This window comes from Anthonomus grandis, chromosome 14 (genome assembly GCF_022605725.1).
Source record: "Anthonomus grandis grandis chromosome 14, icAntGran1.3, whole genome shotgun sequence".
Lineage (NCBI taxonomy): Eukaryota > Metazoa > Arthropoda > Insecta > Coleoptera > Curculionidae > Anthonomus > Anthonomus grandis.
In genome coordinates this window covers 3635660-3661762 of record NC_065559.1, presented here as the reverse complement: position 1 = coordinate 3661762, position 26103 = coordinate 3635660, and the positions used below count along the sequence as shown (strand labels likewise).

Here is a 26103-nt window from a genome sequence, read left to right as displayed (position 1 = left end):
ACTCGTGCATGATCGCCTTAACATAAAGGATATAGACATGCATGAGAATTTAACTATTATGACTTTAAGAGGTTAGGGAGTAAGTCAGGCAAAAACATCCTAAGAGACCACATACCGTTAGCAATTTCGTTAGCAACAATGTTATTAAAACTTCTAAGGTCAAAGAAATCCTTAAAAGTAGCATAAGTCGAGGACGATAAGCTCCTCGGGGTGGTGGGGGCGGTGGGCATAAGGGCTCTCTGCGTAGTGAACACTTGCCACGAATGCGCAGCCGTCGTTCTCAAGGTCGACAAAGTGGGAGGGGCGAACGTGGTCGGAGGTCTAGTGGGCGCAGTCGTCGTAGGATGATCGATAAAAGGGGCCGCGGTCGTTTGCATGGTGCGATACATCGTTGTCGGGATCGTTTTAGCGGTAGTGAACACTTCTTGGTTGTTATAGAAATTAATGTTAAAATGGTTAGTTTAATGAGCATGCTGCATGCAAAGAATTTGTGGACATACATAAAGTGATGATGCAGGTAGTTTTGATTCGTTTATAGACTTAAGAGTCCGGTAGTGTAACCAAGTTTGCAGGGAGACTTATGCTCACTATACGGCAGTCAAAATTTTAATTTATTCGAGTTTTCAAGTTGTTTAGATTTTTTTAAATTTCTCAAATTTTCTTTTCTGCACATTTTTAGTTCTTTAGGTTTAATTGTTTTTTACTTTTCCGGTTTTTTAAATTAATCAGTTTTAGTTTTTAGCCTTTCAGGTTTTTTTCTACTTTTTCAATTTTTTTTACATTGTTTAGCCTTAAAACTTGCTTAAATTTAATTTAAAATTTTTCAATTTTTCTTTACATTTCTCAGTTTTTCAGTTTTTCACCATTTCAGATTTTAAGGAATTAATTTTTTTAGATCTTTTTTAATACTACTTTTATTGAAACGTTAAAAATATAATTAATATCAATAATAATATTTAAATAAAATTTATTGAATTTTTTTTAAATTAATTGTATCGATTTTCCAGATATTATTATTCAATATTCAAAATCTCCACTTTTTCAATTTCCCAACTTTCAATATTTCCATTTTTTTGTAGCATCTTAAGTTTCTTTTTTTAATGTCTTTATACAGTTTAGATTATAACTTAAAAATTTCATGAAATGTAAATGAAACAACTGGAATTTTCTAGTTTTTCGATTTCTCTTTCATTTTTATCAGCTCATACCAGTCTGTCATATCTTGGTTTTTTAATTTATTTCAATTTTTTAAGTTTAATTTTTTTTCTTACTTTTCGGTTTTTGAGATTTTTTAATTGAATTCAGATATTATATGTTTTGCGGATTTTTAGTTTTTCAGGTCTATATTTTTATATTTTACTTTTCCAGTTTTTTAAATTATAATAATTGTTTATATTTTCCAGTGTTTTTCAATTTCTAATAAATTTTATCAATCACAAATTTCAATTTTTTAGACTTTATTTTCTTATTGGAATTCTCCAGTTTTTTAATATTCCGAACTTAATTTTTTCAGTTTTTTTGTGTTTAATTTTTTATAAATTTCCAGTTTTTAAAAATTTTTTTTATACTACATATTTAGGTCCGAACCTAAAAAGTTAACCATCTTTTTATAAATAAAATTTGCAATTTTCCAATTTTTCATTGCATTTGTTAGTCAGCTTTATCCTTTTTCAAATTTCGAAAATTATTTTTTTTTATACTGCTTTCATTGGAAAAAATTAATTTCTGTAATAAAAACGTAATTAATTTTTCATTTCATTTCTTGAAATTTAATTTATTCAGGTTTTCAGGATTTATTTTTTGTCTTACTTCTCGATTTTTTAAAATTGAAATTTCTGAATTTCTTTTTGCATATTTTCCGCATTTCAAGTTAAACCGTTTAAAATTTCCAGTTTCTTAAATTAAATCTTTAGTTTTTTTTTAATTTTTTTATTTTCCTAAATTCTTTTTATACTGTTCGCACTTAAAGACTTGGTTAATTAAAACTTCGGATTCGGACTTAGGATTTTTCAATTTTCTATTGCATTTCTTAGTTAGTTTCTTCCTTCTTCAGTAACATTAAAAATTGAAATAATAATATTAATTAAATAAAATTAATTAAACACTTTGCCAATTTCTAATTAATCTTATCAGTGCTTCAGATTTTGATTATTTTTGAGTTTTTTGTCCAGTTTTTGAGTTTCCTGAATTTCATTTTTTCTGTTTATCATTTCTTCAATTTTAATTTATATGAGTGTTTCATCATCCTTTTGTTACTTAGTTTTTCAGTTATTTAACTATACTTTTTTATATTGTTAAGTTTTAAACTTTTTCACATTTATAGCTTTTCAGGTTTTGTACGCCGTTTAATTTTATATTAAAACACTTGATTAAATAAATTGGAATATTCCAATTGTCCATTGTAATTCCAAGTCAGTTTTCACTGTTTCAAATTGCTGCTTAAAATTTTCCAATTCAAATTTCTATTTTTTGTGATGTTTAACTTTTTAGGTTTTTCTTTTTTTTACTTTTTTTAGTGTTCATAAGTAGTTAAATTAAATTTACAATTTTCCCGGTTTTCATTCCTTAAATTTTAATATCCTTGAATCTTTCAGGCTTTACTTTTTTAGCTTCTTCTCAGCTCTTTAGATTTGTTTAATTCATATTTTTTAAATTTTCTTTTTTGCAGATTCTTAACTATTTTACAACTAATTTGTAACTACGAGGGCGGGTCAATAAGTCCGTGACTTTTTGAATTTCGCGCCTTTTAATGGAAATGGCAACTCTGCTCCTGTCAACAGAGAACTGTCAGTTGACGCCTGTCAAAATTTGAAGAAGCTGCGTCGAGGTCTCTACATCCAAAACAATCGAAAAAATTCACGGTATGGTTTTAGCCGATCGAAGATTGAAAGTGAGAGAGATTGTGGGAGCCATAGGCATCTCACATGGTTCAGTAGTTTCAATTTTGAATGATCATTTGGATATGAGAAAGCTTTCCGCAAGATGGGTGACGCGTTTGCTCACAATCGACCACAAACGCAACCGTGTGACAATTTTCCAGGAGTGTTTGGCGTTATTCAACCGCAATATGGACGAATTTTTGCGTCGTTTCGTCACCGTGGACGAAACGTGGATCCACCACAACACGCCGGAGACCAAACAGCAGTCAAAACAGTGGATTTCTCGGGGTGAATCAGCGCCCAAGAAGGCAAAGGTGGGTTTGTCAGCCAATAAAGTCCTGGCGACCGTTTTGTGGGATGCACGCGGTGTAATCCACATTGATTATCTTGAAAAGGGGAAAACAATCAATGGAGAATATTATACCAACTTATTGGATAGATTCAATGAGGAACTGAAAAAAAATACCACATTTGGCCAAAAAAAAGTTCTTTTCCACCAGGACAATGCAAGGGTCCACACATGTGCAGTTTCCATGGCAAAAATCCATGAATTAGGTTACGAATTACTTCCTCATCCGCGCTATTCTCCAGATTTAGCCCCCAGTCACTATTTCCTATTCCCAAACTTAAAGAAATGGCTCGGCGGAAAGAGATTTGACTCCAACGACGAAACCATCTCTCAAACAAATGCCTATTTTGATGACCTCGACAAATCATATTTTTCCGAAGGGATAAAAAAATTGGAGAAACGTTGGACTAAGTGTATAGAACTCAAAGGAGACTATGTTGAAAAATAAAATAACTTTTTATATAAAAACCTGTCTTTTATCCAAAAAGTCACGGACTTATTGACCCGCCCTCGTAATTTAAACACAGACTGTAGATTTTGTTCTCATCAACTACTGACTGCTCTGCGTCACAAAACAAAGGAACGATGAGGACATTGAGGCATATCCCTCTTCGATAAGGCCTGTATAGATACTAACTACAGCTCTATTTTCTGGTCTTCTCAAGTACGAATATTTCAGACAGACAGTTTTTTTGTGAACGCTCTCTACTAGTTCTTTGCTGGTTGACTAGTTATTAGTTTAGCTACAATCATTTCTGTATCTGAACTTAGCTACTATGCCTTATCAGTTAGGAGTAGCTGAGCCAGGTGTACCCTGAAGTTCCCAGCTGATCTCCAAAGAGCTTGCAGCATATGTAGGCATGTTACCTCAAGCATTTCCAGAAAGAGGACATCTTGTTGTGCACTGATCATGTAGGTAACGTTTCAGAAGTACTTTGGTCCCGGATGCATTTTAACATTCCGGTATAGGATTTGACACCCGGGCGAATTTAATTGGTCGATTTGAGTTCGTTTCGCTAATAAATGCAAAGTGCCAAAATTAGGGTCAGAATGTTGGACGGTGCTAAAACACAAGTCGGATTGTTGCAATGTCGTTGGCGCGGTTTTTCTATTAAATCGACTGACCACGTGTCAACAATCCGTTAATATTCGTTCTCTGTTCGTGCAGTATTACAGTGCAATATTACTTCGTTACAATTCGTGCAATAATTTAGTGTAATAATTAATTAATTATGGAGAGACTAATAAAAGTTACCGAAAATTTGTATAGGGGCAACATGAAAAATGAAAAAGATGTCGTGGAATGGTTGAATGAATATGAGGAACAGACATTTTCGTCATGGCGTTATAAGTCCAGTATTAAAAATGCTAAAAAAATTGCATACAGGTAATCTAAAAATTTCTTAGCTAAAACTTCCCATTAATTTATGTAATAGGTTAATAATTGATATAAGCGGTATACTATCGTTTACAAGGTTTCTTGGCAGTAAACGCATTTTATGAAGACTTTTTAACAAGAATTGTTTTGAGTACAATGAATTAGAGGGTAGCGTTCTATTCTGATTGAAGGAACCATTTTTTATTTATGATTAGAAAAACGTCGTATCAAAAATGGGTTAGCACTTAGTTCGATGTTAAGACAATAACTCATTGTTATTATTCAATTTTCAAGATTCAATTCAAGAATATTTATGTATAAGTATTATAGTTAAATTTTCCATTTCATGAAAAGCCTAGTCACTTCATATAACGTCAGCATATAGAAATAGAATAGAATAGCATAAAGAAGAAACATTGTTATGTTATCTGCCAAAAACTATGACAAACTACCTTAATTGTTCTTACTAAAATATAGATATTAAATAATTATTTGTTCTTAATAAGAACAGCTACGGTAGATAAGCTGTTTATTTTAACATTTGTATTTCCTCCTGGGACCTAGCGTCCATTTAAATGGACATGCCAGTTTTATGTTTCCAGTTTCGTTAATTTATTATTTAAGCAGCTTAGACCTCGCATCCACTACGTTGGACACTTCGGTGCTGCCGCCCAGTCCGATTCAGTCGACTTTAATTGTGCACATGTGCTGGGAATCAGTTGTTTGCTTTCTGTTGTGATGGCGGCTGCACGTGGTTCTCGTTATAATGGTATGTAGCCTATTTTTTAACGTTTTGTAATGATTTTTGTGAAAGTTTTTATTTGCAAATGTTTAATAGACAAATTTAAATAACATTACAATAATAAAAAAAAAAAAGTTTTGTATTACCCTAAGTTATTCGCGTCCATTTAAATGGACATTGGGTCTATCTCATGCACATTTTAAATTAACTCATAAAATTTATTTTAGGAATATTTGGCAATCAAAGAGTGCTTCGGCCAGGGGAAGATGACGAAAAATTGGAACAAATACTAAAAATCATTGGAAATGATGACTCTGACATTGAAATGTCTGATGATGAAGAAGAAATTCAAACTATGGATAATTTAATGGGGAGAGAAAAAGAAATAATTATTAAAGAACTAGTAAGCAGCAGTGAGAAGGAAGAAGAAGAAGATAGAATTCCTCTTAGTGTCCTGAGAGAAAACTTTAAAACGGCCAAGCAATCTGTGGATCCTTTAAAGCGAAAGTCTTGGAGAAGAGATGATACATTTGCACCTCCAAATTTTGAAGGCCCCTCTAGTGAATGCAGCGCAGAGCTCCGGTATGATTGGACTGCAAAATCGTATTTAGCCATGTACTTTGAAGATGAGTTATTCCAAAAAGTGTGTGATTGCACAAATGCAAGGTACGTTGAACTTAAAGGAGTATCTCTTAAATTGACTCTTAATGAGATTAAATATTTTTTTGGAATAGTTTGTTTGATGTCCTGTCTAAAAAATCCCAAAATGTGCAAAAACCACTAAAGTTTCAGCTATTGCAGATTCAATGATTCGAGATAGATTTTTTGCTATAAGAAGTAACCTTAAAATCGTCATCGCTGAAGAGGTACGCAGGTCTAACAAATTTTGGAAAGTACGTCCTATTATAAAAGCAGTATGGCAGGGGTGTTTGCAGCTATCTAGAGAGAAAGTGGTTGATGTAGATCAACAGATGATCCCATTTACAGGAACTTGTAAAATGAAGCAGTTCGTTAGAGGACAGCCAAATCCAGAGGGCTTGAAAAATTTTGTTGTTGCTGCCCCTGTTTGTTATTTATTTTTAATTGATACTATTCCAGATGATTCTGCAAAACGACTTGGTGTCGAACCTTCTGCTGTTGTTCGCCTTGGAAGGACATTATTTCCTGGAACTCATGTGTACTGCGATAGATATTTCACGACAATACCACTTCTCGAATATCTTCGTCAACAAGAGAAATATTGTACTGGAACCATTATGAAATCTCGTGTACCAGCGGCAGCAAATTTAACTTCGGAAAAAATGATGGCCAAGATAGGTAGAGGCAGCTCGGAACAAATTGTAAGACAAGATGGCAAAATAGTAGTTGTACAATGGTATGATCTGAAATCTGTACTTTTGGCATCTACTGCTCTAGGAATTCAACCTAGCGATAAGTGTAAAAGGTGGTCTAAGAAAGACTCTAAATACATTCAGGTTAAAAGACCTTACGTTGTTGCTAAATACAACGATTGTATGGGAGGAATTGACTTGATGGACCGAATGACTAGCTATTATAGAATTCGAGCTAGATCAAACAAATGGACTGTAAGGGTCATTTTCCATTTCTTTGATCTAGCAAACAATAACTCATAGTTTTTTTATCGAGGAGATAAAAAAATATTTAAAATACTTCCACGCAAAATACAACAATATTTAGATTTTAAAATCGAAATTGCCACTCAGCTTTTGACAAATACACCCAACCCACAAAGTGAATCCCAAGAAAACATGCGAGGTGTAGGTACTAGAAGAAGGGAAATATCTTTGTCGATTCACCGTCATCGTTCAATTCAATAGTTCAATTACGGCTGAGCTCTACTTGGAAAACTGGACATTTCTTACCTGCTTTACAGTGAGCACAAGTCTTTTAAAAAACTGCAACTGGATGCACATTACTTGGATATACTCCATTTCTCTGGCCTAATTTTCTTCATCTACTTTAACCGTATTTTCTGAACAAACGTTATGTTCCGATAGTTTTTATTACCTAGCGCTAGATCTATCACTATGGACTACTTTATTACAAACATTACTACAACAAACTTTCACCACTTACTTCTGGTGGTAGTGGTGGGTAAACTCGTCGTCGTAGTGATAATATTATTAAAATAAGGGTAAACTGAACGTGCGGTAGTACTGACGATCTTTTTAACGTTATATGGGGTGGCTGCTATAGTTGCAGCCAATAAGCTGGTGGCCGTGGTGGTAGTGGTACTGGTTGTGGTGGTACTGGGTATTACGTCGGGTTTCGCAAGGTGGGTACCCAAAATGGTGTTTGCATTGCGAAGCGTGTGCTGTTTGATGCTTTCTGGAAAAAGTAGGCGCGGACTAAAAAATGAATAAGACATGAACTTCAGGTCATTTTAATGCCCGTTTTTCCATTTTTTTTCTCTTTCTATTGGCTTGATTGTGGTAAAATTTTTTTTTTAGCAGTGATTTTTTGTTTGTTTAATTCGCAGAGATGCAGTAACCTGCTGTATAACTTCAGTGATTGATCAACGATCAATCAATTCGAAATCAGTGAATAAATATTTTTTCAGTAAATGGTTTCTGTCTATGATAACTCTTGATTATAGAAGTGATCTTAAAATATTTAATGTTTACTGCAGCAGTTAAATGGAGAAATTTATTGTGTATTAAGCCTCATTGGATAAGTTCTTTTCTATTTAAAATTTATCTCTGCAATGATTTTTGAAGGTAACTATTATTTTTTCCTTTAATGGCCCTGGGTACAATAAAATCATCGTCTGCTGTGATTTTAATAATGTATCCACCCAAAACCAGTAAATAAATGATTTATTTTTCTTATTCAATTGATAACGAATTATCTCAACAGTGATTTTTAAGATTCAAGTATCTAAGCAGCATTAAGTAATTGTTTTTATCATTGGTTTGTATTTGAGCATCAATTATCTTAACCGTGATTTAGATACATTGATATATTTAGCTATTAAAAGCAAAAATGTTCTTTTATTGATTTAGATTTGAAAATTATTTATAGTATAATAGTGATTTTTGATAACTAGTGAAATAATAAATTTTTTATGTAGATTCGATAATTAATTATCTTGACAGTGTTTTTTTAAAGTTCATCAATATAGCCAGTAAAACTAGTAAATAACAATAATATTTTTTTTCGGCTTGAATATGATAATTATTTATCTCATTGGTGATTTTTAAGGTTTATCTATGTAAATTACCATTAGAACAAGTAAAATATTTTTGTTTTAATGGTTTAGCTCCGATATTCATTTATTACAGTGATTTTTAAACTGAAAGATTATTATTCTCAAAAGTGCACACTTAAAAATACCAGTAAAAACAATAAACTACACTGTTAAGATTTGTATTAAAAGTTATTTTTATCGATGATTACCAGTGATTTGTAAGGCTCAAATATGTTCATCGTATCTTTAAAATCGTTAATATTCAATTTCAATTCATCGTAAATATTCAACGTAAAAAATCACTATTGAGATTATAGTTAAAAATTACCAGTCAAAACCAATAAAACGCTCGTAGTAATCACTGTTTAGATAATTCATTATCGTATCCAAACCGATTAAAATTAGTTTTAATATAAATCTCAACAGTGATTTTTAAGATACGATAAACATATTTAAACTTAAAAATCACTGTTTATATAATTAATTATGATATCAAAACAGATAAAAGTTACTTTCTATTGCTTAATCTCAACACTGATTTTTAAAGTACAATGAACATAATTGAAACTTAAAAATCATTGATAAGGTAATAAATTAGCGTATCCAAACTGATAAAAACAACTTTTAATACAAATCTCTACAGTGATTATTAAGGTGCGATGAAAACATTATTATATTTAAAAAATCACTAATGAGATAAATAATTATCGTATTTAAGTCGAAGAAAAAAAATTTTTTTTTTACTAGTTTTACTCGTTCTACGTCGATGAACCTTAAAAAACACTGTCAAGAGCAATAATTATCGAATCTACGCCGACAAAAAAAATAATTATTTCACTGGTTATTGAAAATCACTATTGAGACGTTGAGGTTGAATAGAAGAACAACAGTGATTTTTAGATTCAATTATCTTCATCGTATCATCAAAATTACCGTTAAGATTTTTCGAAGTTCGATGAGCATAGTTGAATAAAGTATAAAAATGGTTCGTAGGTACAAAAAAACTCCGGGAGCAAATTACTCAGAGAACGCCTTGCGCCAAGCGGTAGATGCTGTAAATGCGGGTATGTCGAGGAAATTAGCAGCCGAAACTTTCAAAGTAGAACGGACTACGTTAGGTCGAAGACTTCTTGGTGCACACTCGAAATCAGTTGGTCGTCCAAAGGTTTTAAGTGATCAAGAAGAGGCTCTCATTTCAAAGGCATTGGGTGTTGTAGCAAATTGGGGATTTCCTTTCACAAAAGTTGATATTCGTGACGTAATAAAAAATTCTTGAACAAACAAGGAAAAAATGTTCGAATATTCAAAAATAACTTCCCTAGACCTGATTTCTTACAATTATTTATAAAAAGGAACCATTTAAGCGTTAGAATGGCTTCAAACATAAAGAGATCCAGAGCATCAGTGGATCGTAATGAAGTTTTAAATTTCTTTAATAATATTGACTTAGCAATTAGAGAAGTGAAAAACTCACATTTGTATAACTATGATGAAACCAACGTTACAGATAATCCTGGGTCCAGGAAGGTGGTAGTGCCAAGGAACACGAAGAGAGTGGAAAGAGTTCAGGAGCATTCCCGGGCTACGATCAATTTAATGGTTTGTGGAAATGCCAATGGAAACCTTTTACCACCAATGGTTGTCTATAAAGCTTTGAATATTTATGACAACTGGACGCAAGGTGGACCACGAGGAACAAAATATGCGAGCAGTGCGAGCGGATGGTTCGACATAAACTTATTCGTTCTTCCAGCTTTTCCTGCCTCACGTCGAATCCACCAGAGGAAATAACGACCAGATGATTCTCGTTGGTGACAACCTGGCAAGCCACTTTTCACCACAGGTGATTGAGGCATGTGGTACAAATAACATCTATAACTCCCTTCCCAGCCAATGCCACGCATTTAATGCAGCCCCTTGATGTGGCCGTACTTGCGCCTATGAAAAGAAAATGGAGAGAGATTCTCGATCAGTGCAGAAAAGAGTCGCGGTCCAAGGCTGTATCCCGAAAGAACAATTTCCGAACCTACTGGACAGATTGTGGAAAGGGGTAAGTCAAAATGTAGCAGAGAATTTCAAATCAGGATTTAGAGCAACTGGTTTGCATCCTGCAAGTTCCGACGAAGTTTTAAAGTGCATTTCCTGGACATCGAAAGAGTCTTAGACAACAGCTTGGTTGATTTGTTGAAAGAGCACCGTGGAACAGGGGTTGAGAAAAAACGCAAAAGGGGAAAAAAAGTCGAACCTGGAAGTGATGCGTCTTGCACTGTTACAGACCCTAATATTGCTGAAAATCCTCTAATCGTTCCTGAGGAATTTCGAACTACAGCCGAAGAACCAGGACCCTCTTCATCTAGCGTTTTGCCATACACTCAGCAACTCCCTACCAGGAAAAGCAAGAGAGAAAGAAAGACTAATAACTTCCAGTGTGGTATCTGCAAGATTAATTGGAAAGACTACGGAGGCGCAATTGATTGGATACAATGCATGAAGTGTCGAGCTTGGATTTGTGGAACCTGTAATAAAGACAGCAAAGACCTTTATTTTGAATGCGAATGGTGTGAGGATTCGGAAGACAATGAATGACTCCAGTCGATGACAGTGTTGCCGACAAGGACTTCCTAGTTGACAATAATAATTAGCCAATGTTTTGCTTTTTTACACTTTTTACACTTAATAACTTCTTATTAATATTTCTAAGCATTTACAGAATTTGTTTTAAGTTTCATATATTTTGACAATATATTATTTTTTCTTTAAAAATATTGATTTTTAGTTGGTTGTAACGGTGGCCCTTGTTATAGGTTTTTTTTCATATGATTAAGGGGTAACATGCACAGAATATGCTTTAGAATGCAATTTATAAACAATTTTTCATGGATGTGCAAGTTGCCCCAACCATGGGGTAACTTGCACACCCCACAAACAAATTTTTTTTGGGACCAATGGCTGCATTCTTTCAATTTTTATACCAGCCATGGGTAGCCCTTAAATAGGTCGGTATATTGTAATTTTTGCAAAGTTGTAAAGTTACAATGTACGGGGGTACATTGGGAAATGTGCTGAAAACGTGTGCAAGTAGCCCCAGTAGGGTAGTAATGTATAACTAGTAAAACCAGTATTTTTTTCCTTAAGCATGTTTTATGTCTGATCGGTTTGCATACGGTAATTGGTTATCTCCCTAGTGTCCTTCCTTGTACATAACCAGTCAAAAACTTATTTTTTCAAATCTTTTTTACAATGATTTGTAAGGTTTGGGTCGATAAACTTAGATCCCATCTGTTTTATGATTAAGCCATAAATGAATAATTGAATGACTGAAGTTTCCTCGGTTCGTATTCAGTGATTTTGTCAAAAAAACAGCACAAGTTTTGAAACTTGTAACTATTTAGCTCATCAGTGATTAGTAAATTTTATTTAACGCAGGTAGAAATTGCTTTTTTGTTATCGGATAGGTCGCAACAAATATTTATCTTGTTATTGACCAGTAGCTAGTAATTTGCCTTTGATTGAAGAACCATATCTATATCATCAGTGATTAAAAGGTCTATTGTCCTGTAAGTAAAAAAAGAAAGCAGTGATTTCGATATGGCGACGATTTATCTTCGAAGTGACTTTTCTTTATTGCCTTGGATACGATGAAATATTAATCTCGTTAGTGATCAAAGAAGTAATTTTTTTGCGTAAATGGATAGCCAGTTTCCTCACCAGACTTAACACTGAACTGTAAATAACTTTATTCATTAAGTTAATAAGGAATAAACTACCATATGGTCCAATGAAAATGAAATTTTTGTTAGTGCATTCACGATGATTACCACTATTATTCAACCTTTAAATTAAAATGAATACCAAGACTTACCTGCAAAGGGAGCGATACTCGTAGGAGATACCGAAGTACCATTCAAAAGGTCCCTGTGATAAATGGTAATCTCCTTAATATATTCCAAGACGAGAGTCCTGATCCACACACAAAGGTTGGTGGCTACGACATGCATAAGACCGAATCGTGCCACCACTTTGAATCGATGGATATTTAACTGAAAAAGGATTTTAAAAAATCTTAATTTGGCTATAACTTATTAGATTATAAAGTAAATGGTTTTCTGCATAAGTTAATGGCTTTATCAGTGAGATTTATTTACGGGAGAGAACTGATGGTCTTCAGTTATTCATCTCAATGTTGTAACTATCTACACGGAAATTCTACCTAGTTGTCCTTCTATAGAGACCAGGTCACATCATCTGCTTCACTTATTTATTTACGATTTACCACGTCAATAGTCGTCAGTCAAAGTCCGAGTCGCTCTAAGAGCTTAACTTTAAAGTAAACTCAATCAACCCAACCCATCTCAGAGACTATGGAGAATCCTAGTCCAAGCCTTTGTACTACCATGATACTGAATGAATTATTATGATACTTACCCTCGAATTCATAAATATAAAATACATTTGCATAAAGGTGAAGATCATCTGCAAAACCGGGTTCACCCCTCTCAAGATCATGTAGCACGGTGAGTTAAATGGGATTTCGAAGAACACCCCGAATTCCAGACCGTTGTAGATCATCGTGCCCAGGCCAAAAGCTGTAAAAGGAAATGAAAATTATAATGTGACCAACCCAGTCTATAAACTGGTCGACTGAATATGGAGAATGACGATGATCAGTATGATTAAGAGCTGGTAATAGCAGCTCCAAATTAATGATTGTTTCAACTATTGAAGAATTGTTATTGATATCTAAAGTTTTACTTAATGGCTCCTATTCATCTTATTTGATTACTCGCACCTTATTTAATGAAAATATAATGATGGTCATGATGGAACGATTTAAGAAAACTGGGAAAACAATTCATCTTATCTTATTCCATTGATATGAATATCTTCTCTTCTTTCATTCATTTCTTTAGTTTCAGTTACATCAATCATTCTATTCATGAATAAGAAGAAAATGAAGAAATAGAAGAAGGTGAAAATTAAAAAAGAAATGGATAAGATAAAGAAGAAGAAGAAAACAGCGAACAAACTGCAACTACTAATTCAAGATCAAAAAATTCTTCAAGCAAGTGAAGACTTCAAGTATTCAGTATCTCTTTCTCTCATGTATGTAGTTGTTATGGAAATGTGCAAGATTGGCTTTAAAAAGGAATCCAGGAAAAAATAAATCAACACTCACGCAATAAGTTCCTTAATTTGAAAACAGAGGAAGAACATGAATAAAGAAAAGAAACAAAAGAAATATGAATTAAAGCAAACTGCCACAGACTTGAGGGTGTGTTGGTATTTCTCTATCTTGCTTTTGCCCATGAAGAAGAAGAAGAAGGAGAAAAAGTTTGACTTTAAACAATTCTTTCGACAAACGATTACTCCAAGTGCATTGCGTAAAATGACATATCTACCACCTCTTTTGATCTAGCCGGTTCTATCTAGTGGATCTATCTCTCTTTCTCTCATGCAGCTCTTATAAAAAATGACAATGAAAATGTTTAGGACTGACCTTAAAGGTAATCCAGAAACAAAACAAAAAATAGAAAAGAACAAGAAGGAACAAGAATAAAAGCAAACTGTCAGAGATTTAAAGGTGTGTTGGTATTTCTCTCTCTTACTTTTGTTCATGAAGAAGAAGAAGTAGAATAATACTTCCAAGGTCAAAAACTGTAAAAGGAAATTATTATATTGTGATCCTTTATTACTTACAACTCACTTTATCAATGGATTAAATGAATATGGAGGATGACGGCGATGAGTGTGATTATGAAATGATAATATTAGCTACAACTTGTTGCATCAATCATTTAATTCATGAATAAGAAGAAGATGAAGAAATAGAAGAAGGTAAAGATTAAGAAAAAGAAAAAAGAGAAGAACTTGAAAAGAAGACGAACAAACTCTTCGTCAACTATAAATTTAAGTTTAAAAGAATCTTCAAGCAAGTGATTATCTCAAGTATGTTAGGTTTGCCATACATTTTTATCTAGTTCTATTTAACAGATTTATCTTTTTTTTACACTGTACAACAAATGTACAACATTAAAAGAAATCGGGGAAAAAATTAATTAACACTCAATAACTTCCTTAATTTATTAATTTATGCCTGCCACTTGAGTTTCACTTAATAAAAGCTAAATGAAACATATAGAAGAAAAAATCCAGACAGAGGAACAGCATGAAGAAAAAGAAGAAGTAAAAAACAGAAAAGAAGGAGAAATAAGAACAAAAACTACTTCCAGGAAGGAACTTCCAGGACATTTTTTACCTCATGAAAAAGAAAAAGAAGGAGAAGGAGGAGGAAAATAAGCTAACGAAGAACAAAAAGAAAAAGACGATCAAATTGCAACAAATTTGAAATTAAAAAGCCATGTTTGAATAAGACTTGCTTAAAGTCTTATGCATTTCAAATAATTGCCTCTAATACATTAATTTAACCTTCCGTACATTTTTGCTAAAAATATGTTAAAGGAAAATGGTAGATAGAGGAAAAAGACGACGACGAAGAAGAATAATTGTAAGAAGCAAAAATAAGGAAAAGCAAAATAAGAATTCAGACACGTTTCAACAAACAGTTTTTCAACGTTCAACCCCTAGTTATAACACACAGATTGATAAGACTGTGATACAAACCTATTGCTCCAATTCTCAAGAAGAAACTCCCGTGACTATGGTCGTTCTGCGTCGTCTTCCTCTTGCACTTGACCTTCGGCTGCTGCGCGGGACTCCGTTCGGGTACGACTGCGGCGCCGCCCTCTACGTCGACATTGTTGACGTGCGCAGCGGGGGCGGACGGTGGCGGGGCGGGCGGAGGCGGCGCGCCGGCTCCCTCTGGCGGCTGGGGGCCCTGTGAAGAGTTGTGACGTAGTTGGTCATGTGACGCGCCCTTTTGTCGGGCCTTTTCGGTAATTTCGATCACGGGCACCGGCACCACGTCCTCGGCGTCGACCACGCCTTCGCTGTTGCGTCGGTACGTGGTGCTCTATGCGACGTAGGGACAACGAACGGAAAAGAAACCAAAAATAAGGAACAAAAACGAACGAAAAATGAAAAACAAAACAAATATAATGTGCCGAGATAGGGGAGCTGCGAGTAAAAATTAAATTAACGAAAAAAATTATCTTGGAATATGAGATGTTGAGAGAATAGCAACATTTTGGAATCAAGAGAAACCACTAAGTTCCCTTAAACCTTACAGCTTCAACTCACATGCAATAGTAGAAGTATTTCAACAGAAAACTTCCTTTTTGGCAAATTTTGATTCTTTCGAAAAAATTAACTTTGAATGTAATAAGGCATTCGACCAAGTACTATCGAAATATTGATGTTGAATCAATTATTTGCTTCGAGGAAGTAAGTCTAGGTCACTCTTAATGTCTGCTACTAAGTATAAGTTGAATTTTCCGCACTGCTAGACTTGGAGGAACTTTTTGAAGAGTGAAGGATTAGTACTTCACTTGTCCTTGGGTTGACCATGCCAGATCACAAAAAACCGAAAAAGAGTAAACCGATATTGGTTAGCAGTATGAAGGAACTCTTCAATACCGCATATTCCAATAGAAGACTAGAGATCTAATTTAGGAAGTCAAGAGCTTCAGTATTATTCATGAAGGGAATCTCTTGGTATGAAGATCGTTGATGAGAGTAAAATTATATGGTGATTTCCATTCCAGATAGAGTGGTCAGATCGAAAACAACATATGGATCAACCTTTTAGTGACAACACTTGAACAGTCTACGTTAAAAATGGAATTATTGAAACTGCAGAGAGATCCCCCTTACAGAGTGGCTAAGTTTCGTAAATCATTCTGCTAGATTAGCTGTTCCTCTTGATATCGATTTGAGTTGTCTGGATTTCCAGATCCCCAGATATATCTCCATGGAAGATAAAGGCTACTACATGAAGAGTTGATAAATAGATTGCAAAGAGTGAGATGTTCAATGAAAATCGGATTTACTTGTACAACAGAGCAATGGTAGGTATGCTGGCCTATGATCTACTTTGACAGCATATATGGAGGTCACTTTAAATATTTCACTTCTTTACTTGCTTTTTAGGGTAGAACCCAAACTGGAATTAAGGTGAATCGAAACCAACAATCTACTTAATGAGATGGTAGCACATCAGCAATATTGTCTCAGCATAGAACTACTCGATATCTCTTCTGGAGCTCTCTCACTAGAGAGTTCTTGGTGATATGGTTAAAGAGATTAGATCTTAAGTCAGAAAAAAAATGGTTAAGCGATGGTTGGTTAAGATTGAGAATAACCAGTAAATAGAAGAGATTTTCCAGTCGATAAGTGACCTCTCAATATCAGTTTCCTTATTCACAGACTAATCTTCAACGGTCTCACTAGCAAATCGCAAAAAGAAGATGAGATGGCAAAGAGTAGATGAAGATCTAAAACCCATTGTACTAAAGTGTGTACTGGTGGTAGACAGTAAAATAGTGACAACTGAAAAAGTTCCATATTCTCCTGAAAATGCCTAAAGACCTTTGAACTTAAGGATATGGTGTCTGCAGAAAACGTTATCCTGGATACAATTACGGAAGCACGGAAAAAGCCAATGGACTTTTGGCCAATACTTCAGGTACAAGAAGCGGCTTTAATGAAAAGTTTCTGTACCATAATTGGGATACTGGGGTATACTCTAAGAGTCTAGATGCTGGGTAACATAAATGGGATCCAGAGGCTTCTGATAAGGTTTTATGGGAGAACGAACGGAATACTCCCATTTGTTGTTGGATATTAGATTCTATGTAGAATGATTACTTACTACTGGGCCAGTTGGATAAGAAGGTTTCTAAGAGGAACAAGTGTCTCTCATCTCTGTAGAGTAATCGGAATACTACCGCGAATACAATAGACCTTGTAGAGATGACTGTAGAACCAATAGAATACTGGGAATCTTTTAGTCTCCATATCCTGAATGGATTGATTGGAGTACTAGGGTGGGTAAAATAAGCATTTTCGATCCAAAGTAAAATAAACTAAATTGATTGAAGTTATCCAGATTTTTTAGTCAATTGCTCTAATATTCTCTAAGGATTTTGCATTTTAGATTTGCTATTCGTAGTTTCCTTTTTTTCTCCCAAATGTTCATTTACTAGAAATAATAGAGCTAAAACTTGTGTTGCCTCTTAATAACCTTTTGATTAGTTATTGATTTTTGATAATTAATTAGTCACAGCTCCCACTAATGAAAATATAGAAAATAGTGATCTGGTTGTGCGTGTGTGCTATAGAGGATTAAGGAACAAAGGACTAAATAGAAATACTTAAGAGCGAAGAAATTAAAAGTGCGTAAAGCAATAAGCGCAAAGAAGCGGGTTATTATTCATATTTAAGAGGGCTATTACGTATTGTTTTTTTTTTCGAAGAAAGCCTTTAAAAATTTAAAATGGTTGATTGAGATTCTTTATAACAGATTCTAGCAATACGTTCCTAAATTACAAAAAAAAAGTGAATTTAAAGTAATTATAAAAAAAATTTATATGACAGTGATTCACGTAGATACCCAAAATTGAGTGCATGTTACATTTGGGATTTTTTGACAATGTTACCAGATTTCAATAGAAGCGGCAACACTGCAACTACAAAATAAATTAAACTTATCCATCACACTCTATACAATGGGGATCTGCCACAATCACTCTGTCTAACATATGTAAATTAATTCAGTAAATCTGTCATTAAGGTACAGATGATGGACTTTTTCCACATTTTTGGTTTTGGAATTACATTAGAACTGGGAACTTGGATGAAACTTTTGGATAACGTTAGAGAAATAGAAGATGGGTCATGAAGGATCCATTATGATGTTTTATGGCATTCAGCGTTAATGATTCAAAGACGTAAAGGAGTGACGAAGAATGAATGAAGAAACGAGGAATTAATGATTCAAATATACAGAGAATCGATCTATGGACAAGCAACAAACTACCAATTGTATAAATATTCGTTATACTTGGGTGTTTAGCTTATAGTTCTTACTTCTTTACAGTTTTTAGATGTCATTACATAGAAGAGTTTTATGAGAATCATACTGGTGATAACTGTGAGTTTCATGAGTAAACAAAAAAGTGCTTATCAGATGAACAATTGACTGCAGGTATTTGGAGCAACTTCCCATTTATGTAGCTTGAAAATAATTTTAATAATGGAACTGAGTTGAACTACTATTTCTTATGGCCTTCAGTATGAATGAGAGTATAAAGAATTAATGTTCAATAAAAGGACAAAAGAATGTACTAATTGTAACTTTGATTATTGTTTTTGAAATATATAACTGATAACTATCTCAAGTAATATTCAAGTAGAAATTTTACTGTTGCCATCACAAGGTGAATCAGATTGTGTGAAAACCTTAAGTAGGATCTTAGAGATACCCCGTCCAGAATGTTACTAGGCAGCTATAGAACTTCATAGTTTGATTTTGAACTATTATGGCAGTTAGTGAATGAACCTGGTTTTAAGATGATATTTATAGTGCAGTCCATGGTGCAGGAAAGCAGGTCAAACATGATCAGTTCAGTCAGTTAACACAAATGAACGTAAATCAGTGGAGTGAGTAATAAAGAAACTAGGAATCAAGAAAGAGTGACAACAATAGAAGAAACATTTTATTTATTTGATCTTTTGCTATCAGTCGAATGCACCCAAGTATTAATATGCAATGCACCAATCATTTCACACATCACTTCACCTCTATTCTTGGATAAGTTGGTTAAAACTTGCAACTATCTTAGACAGTAAAAGAGTGCTTCACTTCAGACTACTCAGAAACTCGTGTATAACCTGAGACAGATAGAGAATCAGTTCACCCTTTATAAATTTTAATGAAAATGACGTTAAAGATGACCAATGGACAAGAAGGTAGATCCATTATGGTCTCTTATGACATTCAACGTTAATAAGTAGTAATGATTCAAAAATGGAGGATGGACATCGGTCTATGGACTATTCGATGAGAAAGCTTATTATAATACTCCTACTACTAAAACATCACTGGGAACTTTGATGACAAATATAGAAAGATCGAATATGGTTAGTTGATGCAATGCAAGAGCTGCTGAAAAATGTAGCAATAAGTAATTTTGTCAGCCCTGAAGATTACGCTAGTTTAACTTTTGTGGCCTTCAACGTCAATTACCAATAAAAAAGACAAAGTGATGGATAGATTGACCAATGTGATGGGATAAGATAAGTGCGCCTTATATACCGTCGGAGTAGTATTTCCAGAGGAAAACAAAAGCTCGCTTTAATGCAGATATAGCAAAAAAACAACTGTCAGAGACTCTACAGTCTACAGGTGTAATTTGTTACTCTGATGAAACTCACAGAAAGACTGTACGTCCAACTTGTTGCTGTTGATTAGATTTCATGTTCTCAGGAGAACTAATGAGAGAATGAAAAATGAATAAATCAATAACGGAGGGTGTGTATATGGAAAAGTAAAATTACTAAAAGAGGAAAAATTGAAATCTCTAAAAAATAGTATTTTAATGCAAAATACCTGTGGCGCCATCTAAAAGTGACATTTCAAAAAATAAATTAAGGTCACTGTATCTGATAAAGTAAGCTGACAGATTTACTGTAAGTTATAAAGAGACTTAAAACTGTATATATGATTATGAAAACTGATTTTTTTTCTTTTTTAAATCTACCTTAAATTCACAAATTTTACTCTTTTTTCAATCTACAAGCGTCCGGATCACCTTGAGAGCTCACCTTTTGGACAAACGCCCGACCATTAGTGCCGTTAGTAGTGATCTCAGCTTCGGCTTGCACCATGTCACGCATCTTGCGTGGAAATTTCTCCCTCTACACGCACAACACAAAATGCCCAACATAAGAACACAAAAAGCAAAAAAAAAAAACTAAAAATAAAACTGAAAATATTCATGGATGATGGAGTTGTGAGGGAGGCAAGGGAGAAGGTTAGATGTTAAGAAAGGCCATTGGGAGTCCATATATTAATATGATTATATAAGATAAGGGTTGTTGTTTATATATAGCGTTTAAAAAAATTAATATAATGTATTCTACTTTTTACAGGAATATCATATCGATTTTTATACATTTTTGATTTTTTTTTTGATTCTTTACAGTTTTCCTAAATTCCTTAAAGAAATCATAGCAGCATCGCTAGTGGCGCGCCCTCAAGGCGTTGGCATGCAACATCTTCAGTCAGTCATTTTTTTTTATGGTGAACACAAGCACAAGAGGAAAGTCCTATGTCACTATTTGAGTGGTGCTTCCGCGAAGAAATTTGTGGGCGTTTATCTTGAATCGCTGTAGGTTGTATGCGTCGGGAAACATGTGAGGTGGAAGCCCGTTCCACAAAGAAGATGTTACCTAAGTCCCGATACAGCGACGTCCTTGGGGTAGGCAGGTGGACTCGATGTTGATGAGCCGCAACTGCTAGACGCGTCCTTCTTGCCGGAACAGCCCTGGGTGGAGTCAGGCCTGCCAGCTCAGAGGAGCACTAATAACGGTAGAATAAACAGAGATCAGCCACCTTTCTCCTGTGCTCCAGACTATCCAGACTCTTTGTCAGTTCTGGTTTGTCGATAAGACGAATAGCTCTCTTCTGTATAGAATCCAGCAGGTTTAAACTATGCTTGGGTGCAGAGGTCCAGACATGCGAGCAATACTCGAGGGAAGGGCGTATTTGAGCCTTATAAAGAGTCAGCAGCTGTTCTGGTGTATACAGTTTTTTCGTTTTGAAAAGCATTCCGAGTTTTTTGGAAGCCGCCCTGGCGACCTCGGCAACGTGGTCATGCCAGGACACACTGTTGGTGACCTCGACTCCTAGAAGAGGTAAAGATGATTTCATTGGCAATGTTTTCCCTGCCATAACCAGCTCGGGGCCACCAAGGTTAGTCTTCATCATAAATATTGCAGCCTGCGTTTTTTTAGCGTTAAAATTGACCAGATTGTTACCGCCCCACTCCAAGATTGCTATAATATCGTTGTTGATTAAAGCTACTTGTTGCTGCCTAAGATTCTGAGAACTTGCGGCTGTCGATGGTTTGGCGGACTTAAATGTGGAAATAAGTGTGCGAGTCATGTTATCTTTAATACCCAAATTACAGCTATTTGAATTTTCAAAGGAAAAAATGCGTTGGAAAGTCTTGAGTACGAGACGTGTGACAATGGAAAATCATTTCTAACCCGCGAAACTCGATTGGTTGTTAAAGCAATCAAAGTTGGGAACGCAGCAGATGTTTATGAACTAACTGAAGATGTTGCGTGGCAACGTCGTAAGGGCGCACTACTAGCAATGCTTCAATACATATACTTATAAAACTCTTAAACTTGTAGTATTTAGTTTTAAAACTTGAATTTCGCGCCTTTAGATATAACGTCATATGTGTTGACAGTTATTACGTTTTGTTAGGTTGGCATAAGTGATTGACAAGGAGAGATTATGACGTGCCTCGATTATGGCGAGACGCATTAATTTATGTATTTTAAATTATGGATTTATTAGTCATGAGTTGTAATTTGTGTAAAAGGCCATTCTACAAATTTACAAGTTTTATAAGTATATGCTTCAATGTACCAGAGATCTCTTGAAACGCGCCTAAATTTTAGTTGATAACACGTCTCTGTTACTACAGGTCGACTGAAGCTACTCAGAAATATTGAAATCAACGTTTTAGAATTGGTGCATTTGCAACCCAAAAAAAATCTGATGAAGAAATTATTAACTTTTTAGAATTTATGGATGCGTTGGCAATGTCGCATTATTTTTTTTATGAACAAGTCAGTGTTATAGGAACAGTCAGACAGTAAGACAGTGATCTCTGAAAAGAAGAAATTCGGTGAAATTTTTTGGGAAAAAATTGATTTTTTGAAAATTTTAGGTGCGCCATTTTACAGTAGTCAGCTTGCGTTATACTAATATATTCAAAGCAAGTGGTATATTAACACTGAATCAAATGTAACAGAAACAGTAAAAGTATCTTTGGCCAGCTTGACTTTGGATGCATGACCAAATGAGTGAGTCTCGAAACATCTGGGAAAAAAATTATTTTCACTTTTAGAAATTTCAGATGCGCTGACAACGTCGCATTATATTTGAATGGAAATTTAAAAACTTTACTAATAGTCTGTTATTTCAATCTCTTGTGTATCAAAAATAAATACCTTACCTTGTATTTTTGCAAAGTATAAAAAGAAAGACAAATATAGTCAATGTAAGTGGTATTGCAACCTTGAATAAAGCTCTCAATAAGATCCTAAGAACTCATTGCAACAATACAAATATTTGGAATTTTTCAGAAATGTTTAGTGTATCGGCAACGTTGCATTATATTTTTAGACATATGTTAAGCTAAAGAAGGGAATCATGAAATTTGTCGAAACATCCAGAAAAAAATTGTTTTAAGTTTTGGAAATTGTAGGTAAGTTAGCAACGTCTCCTTGTTTTTCTTTTGCAAAGAGTAGAAAAAGATACTAATATATGCAACTGATGTTGTAATACTGAAACGAGTTTCCAATATGATACGATTAGAGCGCATCGCAATATTAAAAGAAAGTAAATTTTTTTTATTATTTTTAAGTATCGACAACGTTGCATAATATTTTAATGCAAATTTTACCGCAGCCAGCGTCGACGTTGTCAGTGTAACAGAAAAACCTTTTTCTTCTTACTTTCTTATGGCTTGTATTGAATTATTAGTTAAAGCCTCTAAATTGAGAAGAAAAATACTAATTTTAAATGTAATATGAAAATATGTCACTAGTAATCAAATATGAAAGAATAATAGAGAAAAAGTGACTATTCGTCATTTGAGTACTAGTTACTCGGCAATTCTCGTAGTGACAAATACCGATCTGAAAACTAAATGATTATTTTGACTACTTCGGTTACTCAGTATTCACTAATTACTATTAGGACATAATGTAAATATACCAATACGTATATCTAAATCAGAGTCTGTTTCCAGCGAAACTTCATTGCTTGCGAGACCTATTTCCTAGACAGAAAAAAAATCTTATTTTAATCATGAATTATTTCTCGTGACCCCAGTTTGTAAGTTTTTTTTGGTTGGATATAGGTCAGAAAAAATTACTTCAGACTATTTTAGGAAGAGCAGTTTTTGAATTAACGTTAATTAAATTATTACTTGTTATTAAAAATATCAAAGTAATATAATTAAAAAACAAACAAACTAAGTAATGCTTATTTCAACTTAATTAGCAACATAAAAAACTAAAAAGGAAATAACTAAGAACATCTTGTGCATAGCAAGATCCTATATGTCCTATATTCTTAAGAATCTATAATAACATACAATCAAGGTTTTGCTGAAAAAAGTCAAAATTACTACAATTTCTGAGCATTTGACGATAATTTATATTTTTATAGGACTTAAATTAAATTCTAAATTTTTCCAGGCATTTCAGAAACTTTACTATGCTTTCCAGGCATGATTTTCATCTGCCTGGAAGAATATAGTGCTTAGTTTAAACGCCTGGAAGATAAAAAGGAGTGAATTCAACTGCCTAGAAAAAAATAAAAAAAACCTACTCTATCTGGGACTATAAGATAATTAAATTTTTTTTTCAGACATTTTAAGTAATTCTTTAATTCTTCCAGAGCTTTAAAGCGTTTTTTTCTAATTTCCAGATATAAATTTCAACTGTTGAGAAAAATATATTAATTAGTTTTAATGCCTGGAAAGTGCATTTAAATGCCTGAAAATAAGTGAAAAATACTTACGCCTTCTAAGCATTTAACGATAATTTATGCTTTTTCTTATTTAAAGTAAATTAATTTTTTTTTCCAGGCATCTGACAAAATGTACTATGACTTTCAGGCATCAGTTTCAACTGCCTGGAATAATATAGCAATTAGTTTAAATGCCTGAAAGGTTAAAAAAAAAGTGCATTCAACAGCCTGGAAATAGGTAAAAAAATACCTATGCTTTCAGATATTTTAATGATAATTTAGATTTTTTCGGGAACATTAAGAGTCATTTTTAAATTATTCCAGGCATTTCGAGTAGTTTTTTATAATTTCAGGCATACGTTTTAATTGCCTGGAAGAATATAATGATTAGTTTAGATGCCTGGAAGGTAAAAAGAAGTGCGAAAAAGTAAAAAATGACTACGCCTTCTAAGCATTTAAAGATAATTTATGCTTTTTCAGGTATTTAAAGTAAATTGAATTTTTTTACAGGCATTTGAAAAAATGTACTTCGTCTTTCAGGCATCAGTTTCAACTGCCTGGAATAATATAGCAATTAGTTTAAATGCCTGGAAGGTAAAAAAAAAGTGCATTCAACAGCCTGGAAATAGGTAAAAAAATACCTATGTTTTGAGATATTTTAATGATAATTTAGATTTTTTCAGGAATATTAGGAGACATTTTTAAATTATTCCAGGCATTTCGAGTAGTTTTTTATAATTTCAGGCATACGTTTTAATTGCCTGGAAGAATATAATGATTAGTTTAGATGCCTGGAAGGTAAAAAGAAGTGCGAAAAGGTGAAAAATGACTACTTCAGAGCATTTAACGATAATTTATTTATTTTTTTCGGGCATTTAAAGTAAATTTTTACAGGCATTTAAAAAATTTTATTATGCTTTTCAGACTTGATCGAGTTTCAACTGCCTAGAAATAAAAACTTTTAAAATGGACATCCCAAGCAACACCTCATATATTATTATCGTTAAATATACATTTAATCAACGTTTTTTAGTAAATTTTTGGTTTTGGTATGTTTGTCAGCTGTATATGGTCAAAGTATATTAATTTATTAAACTGTAGAATATTTGATATCATATACTATTCTGTTTAGTAATTTTTATTTTAAATGCTCCTTTATAGGCAAATTCTATGTTTTCGTTCTCCAGTATTACTACACTAAATAAATGTTCTTAAAACAATAAAAACAGGTAGTTTTTTTATTATAGGTTTTCAATAAAACAACGGTAATTTAAATTATTACTTAATAGCCGAGTAACGATTAGTCAAAATTAACGAAAATCAACATAATAAATAATATGCAACGTTGCCAAAGAGGAATTAAATATTAAAAAAAAAAAGCATTAGATTCAAGTGCGTTTCAAGCCTTGAGATAATAACAACAGTCTAAGTAAACTATATTAAATTACACGTAAGCCCCATTCATTCATCTTTCCGTCCTTATTTAAATTTTGAAACCGTCAACCTCGTAATTGATCATTTCAAGGCAATTACGTAGGCCTACTTCCCATGGAAAACAATTTAAAGCGAAAACAGTGCAACAATATACACCCACGATTATTTTGCGAAAAAAAATACCCGATTGAGTTTATCTAGTTTGGTGTCATATTCGGTACCTACCTAGAGGCATCGGTTAACAAAGGAAGATCGCATAACAGTTTTCAAGTTCACTGATTAAAAGAGAGACAGAGAAAAAAAAATGAAGGGATGTCAGGACACAATGCAATTGTTGTTGTTTGGGCTTGGTGAAATTATTATTATACATTGTCATCGAGGGAATGAGATCTTTCATTGTTGCTCGCCTGTTTTGGTTATATCGTATACAGGGTAGTATG

General features: G+C 33.7%; 1 protein-coding gene across 15 annotated transcripts in view; it reads right to left on the bottom strand.

Annotated features, from left to right (window-relative positions):
- The window catches only part of LOC126744747 (proton channel OtopLc-like), a 105454-nt gene that overhangs the window by 15506 nt on the left and 63845 nt on the right, over positions 1-26103 (bottom strand). For 7 of the 15 annotated variants that reach the window (XM_050452279.1, XM_050452282.1, XM_050452281.1 and 4 more), the window contains 6 exons: positions 20278-20370; positions 15178-15526; positions 12982-13142; positions 12419-12596; positions 7446-7697; positions 116-424 (listed from right to left, as the gene is read on the bottom strand). In XM_050452279.1, the coding sequence (XP_050308236.1) occupies positions 116-424; positions 7446-7697; positions 12419-12596; positions 12982-13142; positions 15178-15526; positions 20278-20370 (1342 nt within the window). The remainder of the gene's footprint in view (positions 1-115; positions 425-7445; positions 7698-12418; positions 12597-12981; positions 13143-15177; positions 15527-20277; positions 20371-26103) is intronic. The other 8 variants (XM_050452286.1, XM_050452288.1, XM_050452283.1 and 5 more) reach the window with 5 other exon arrangements.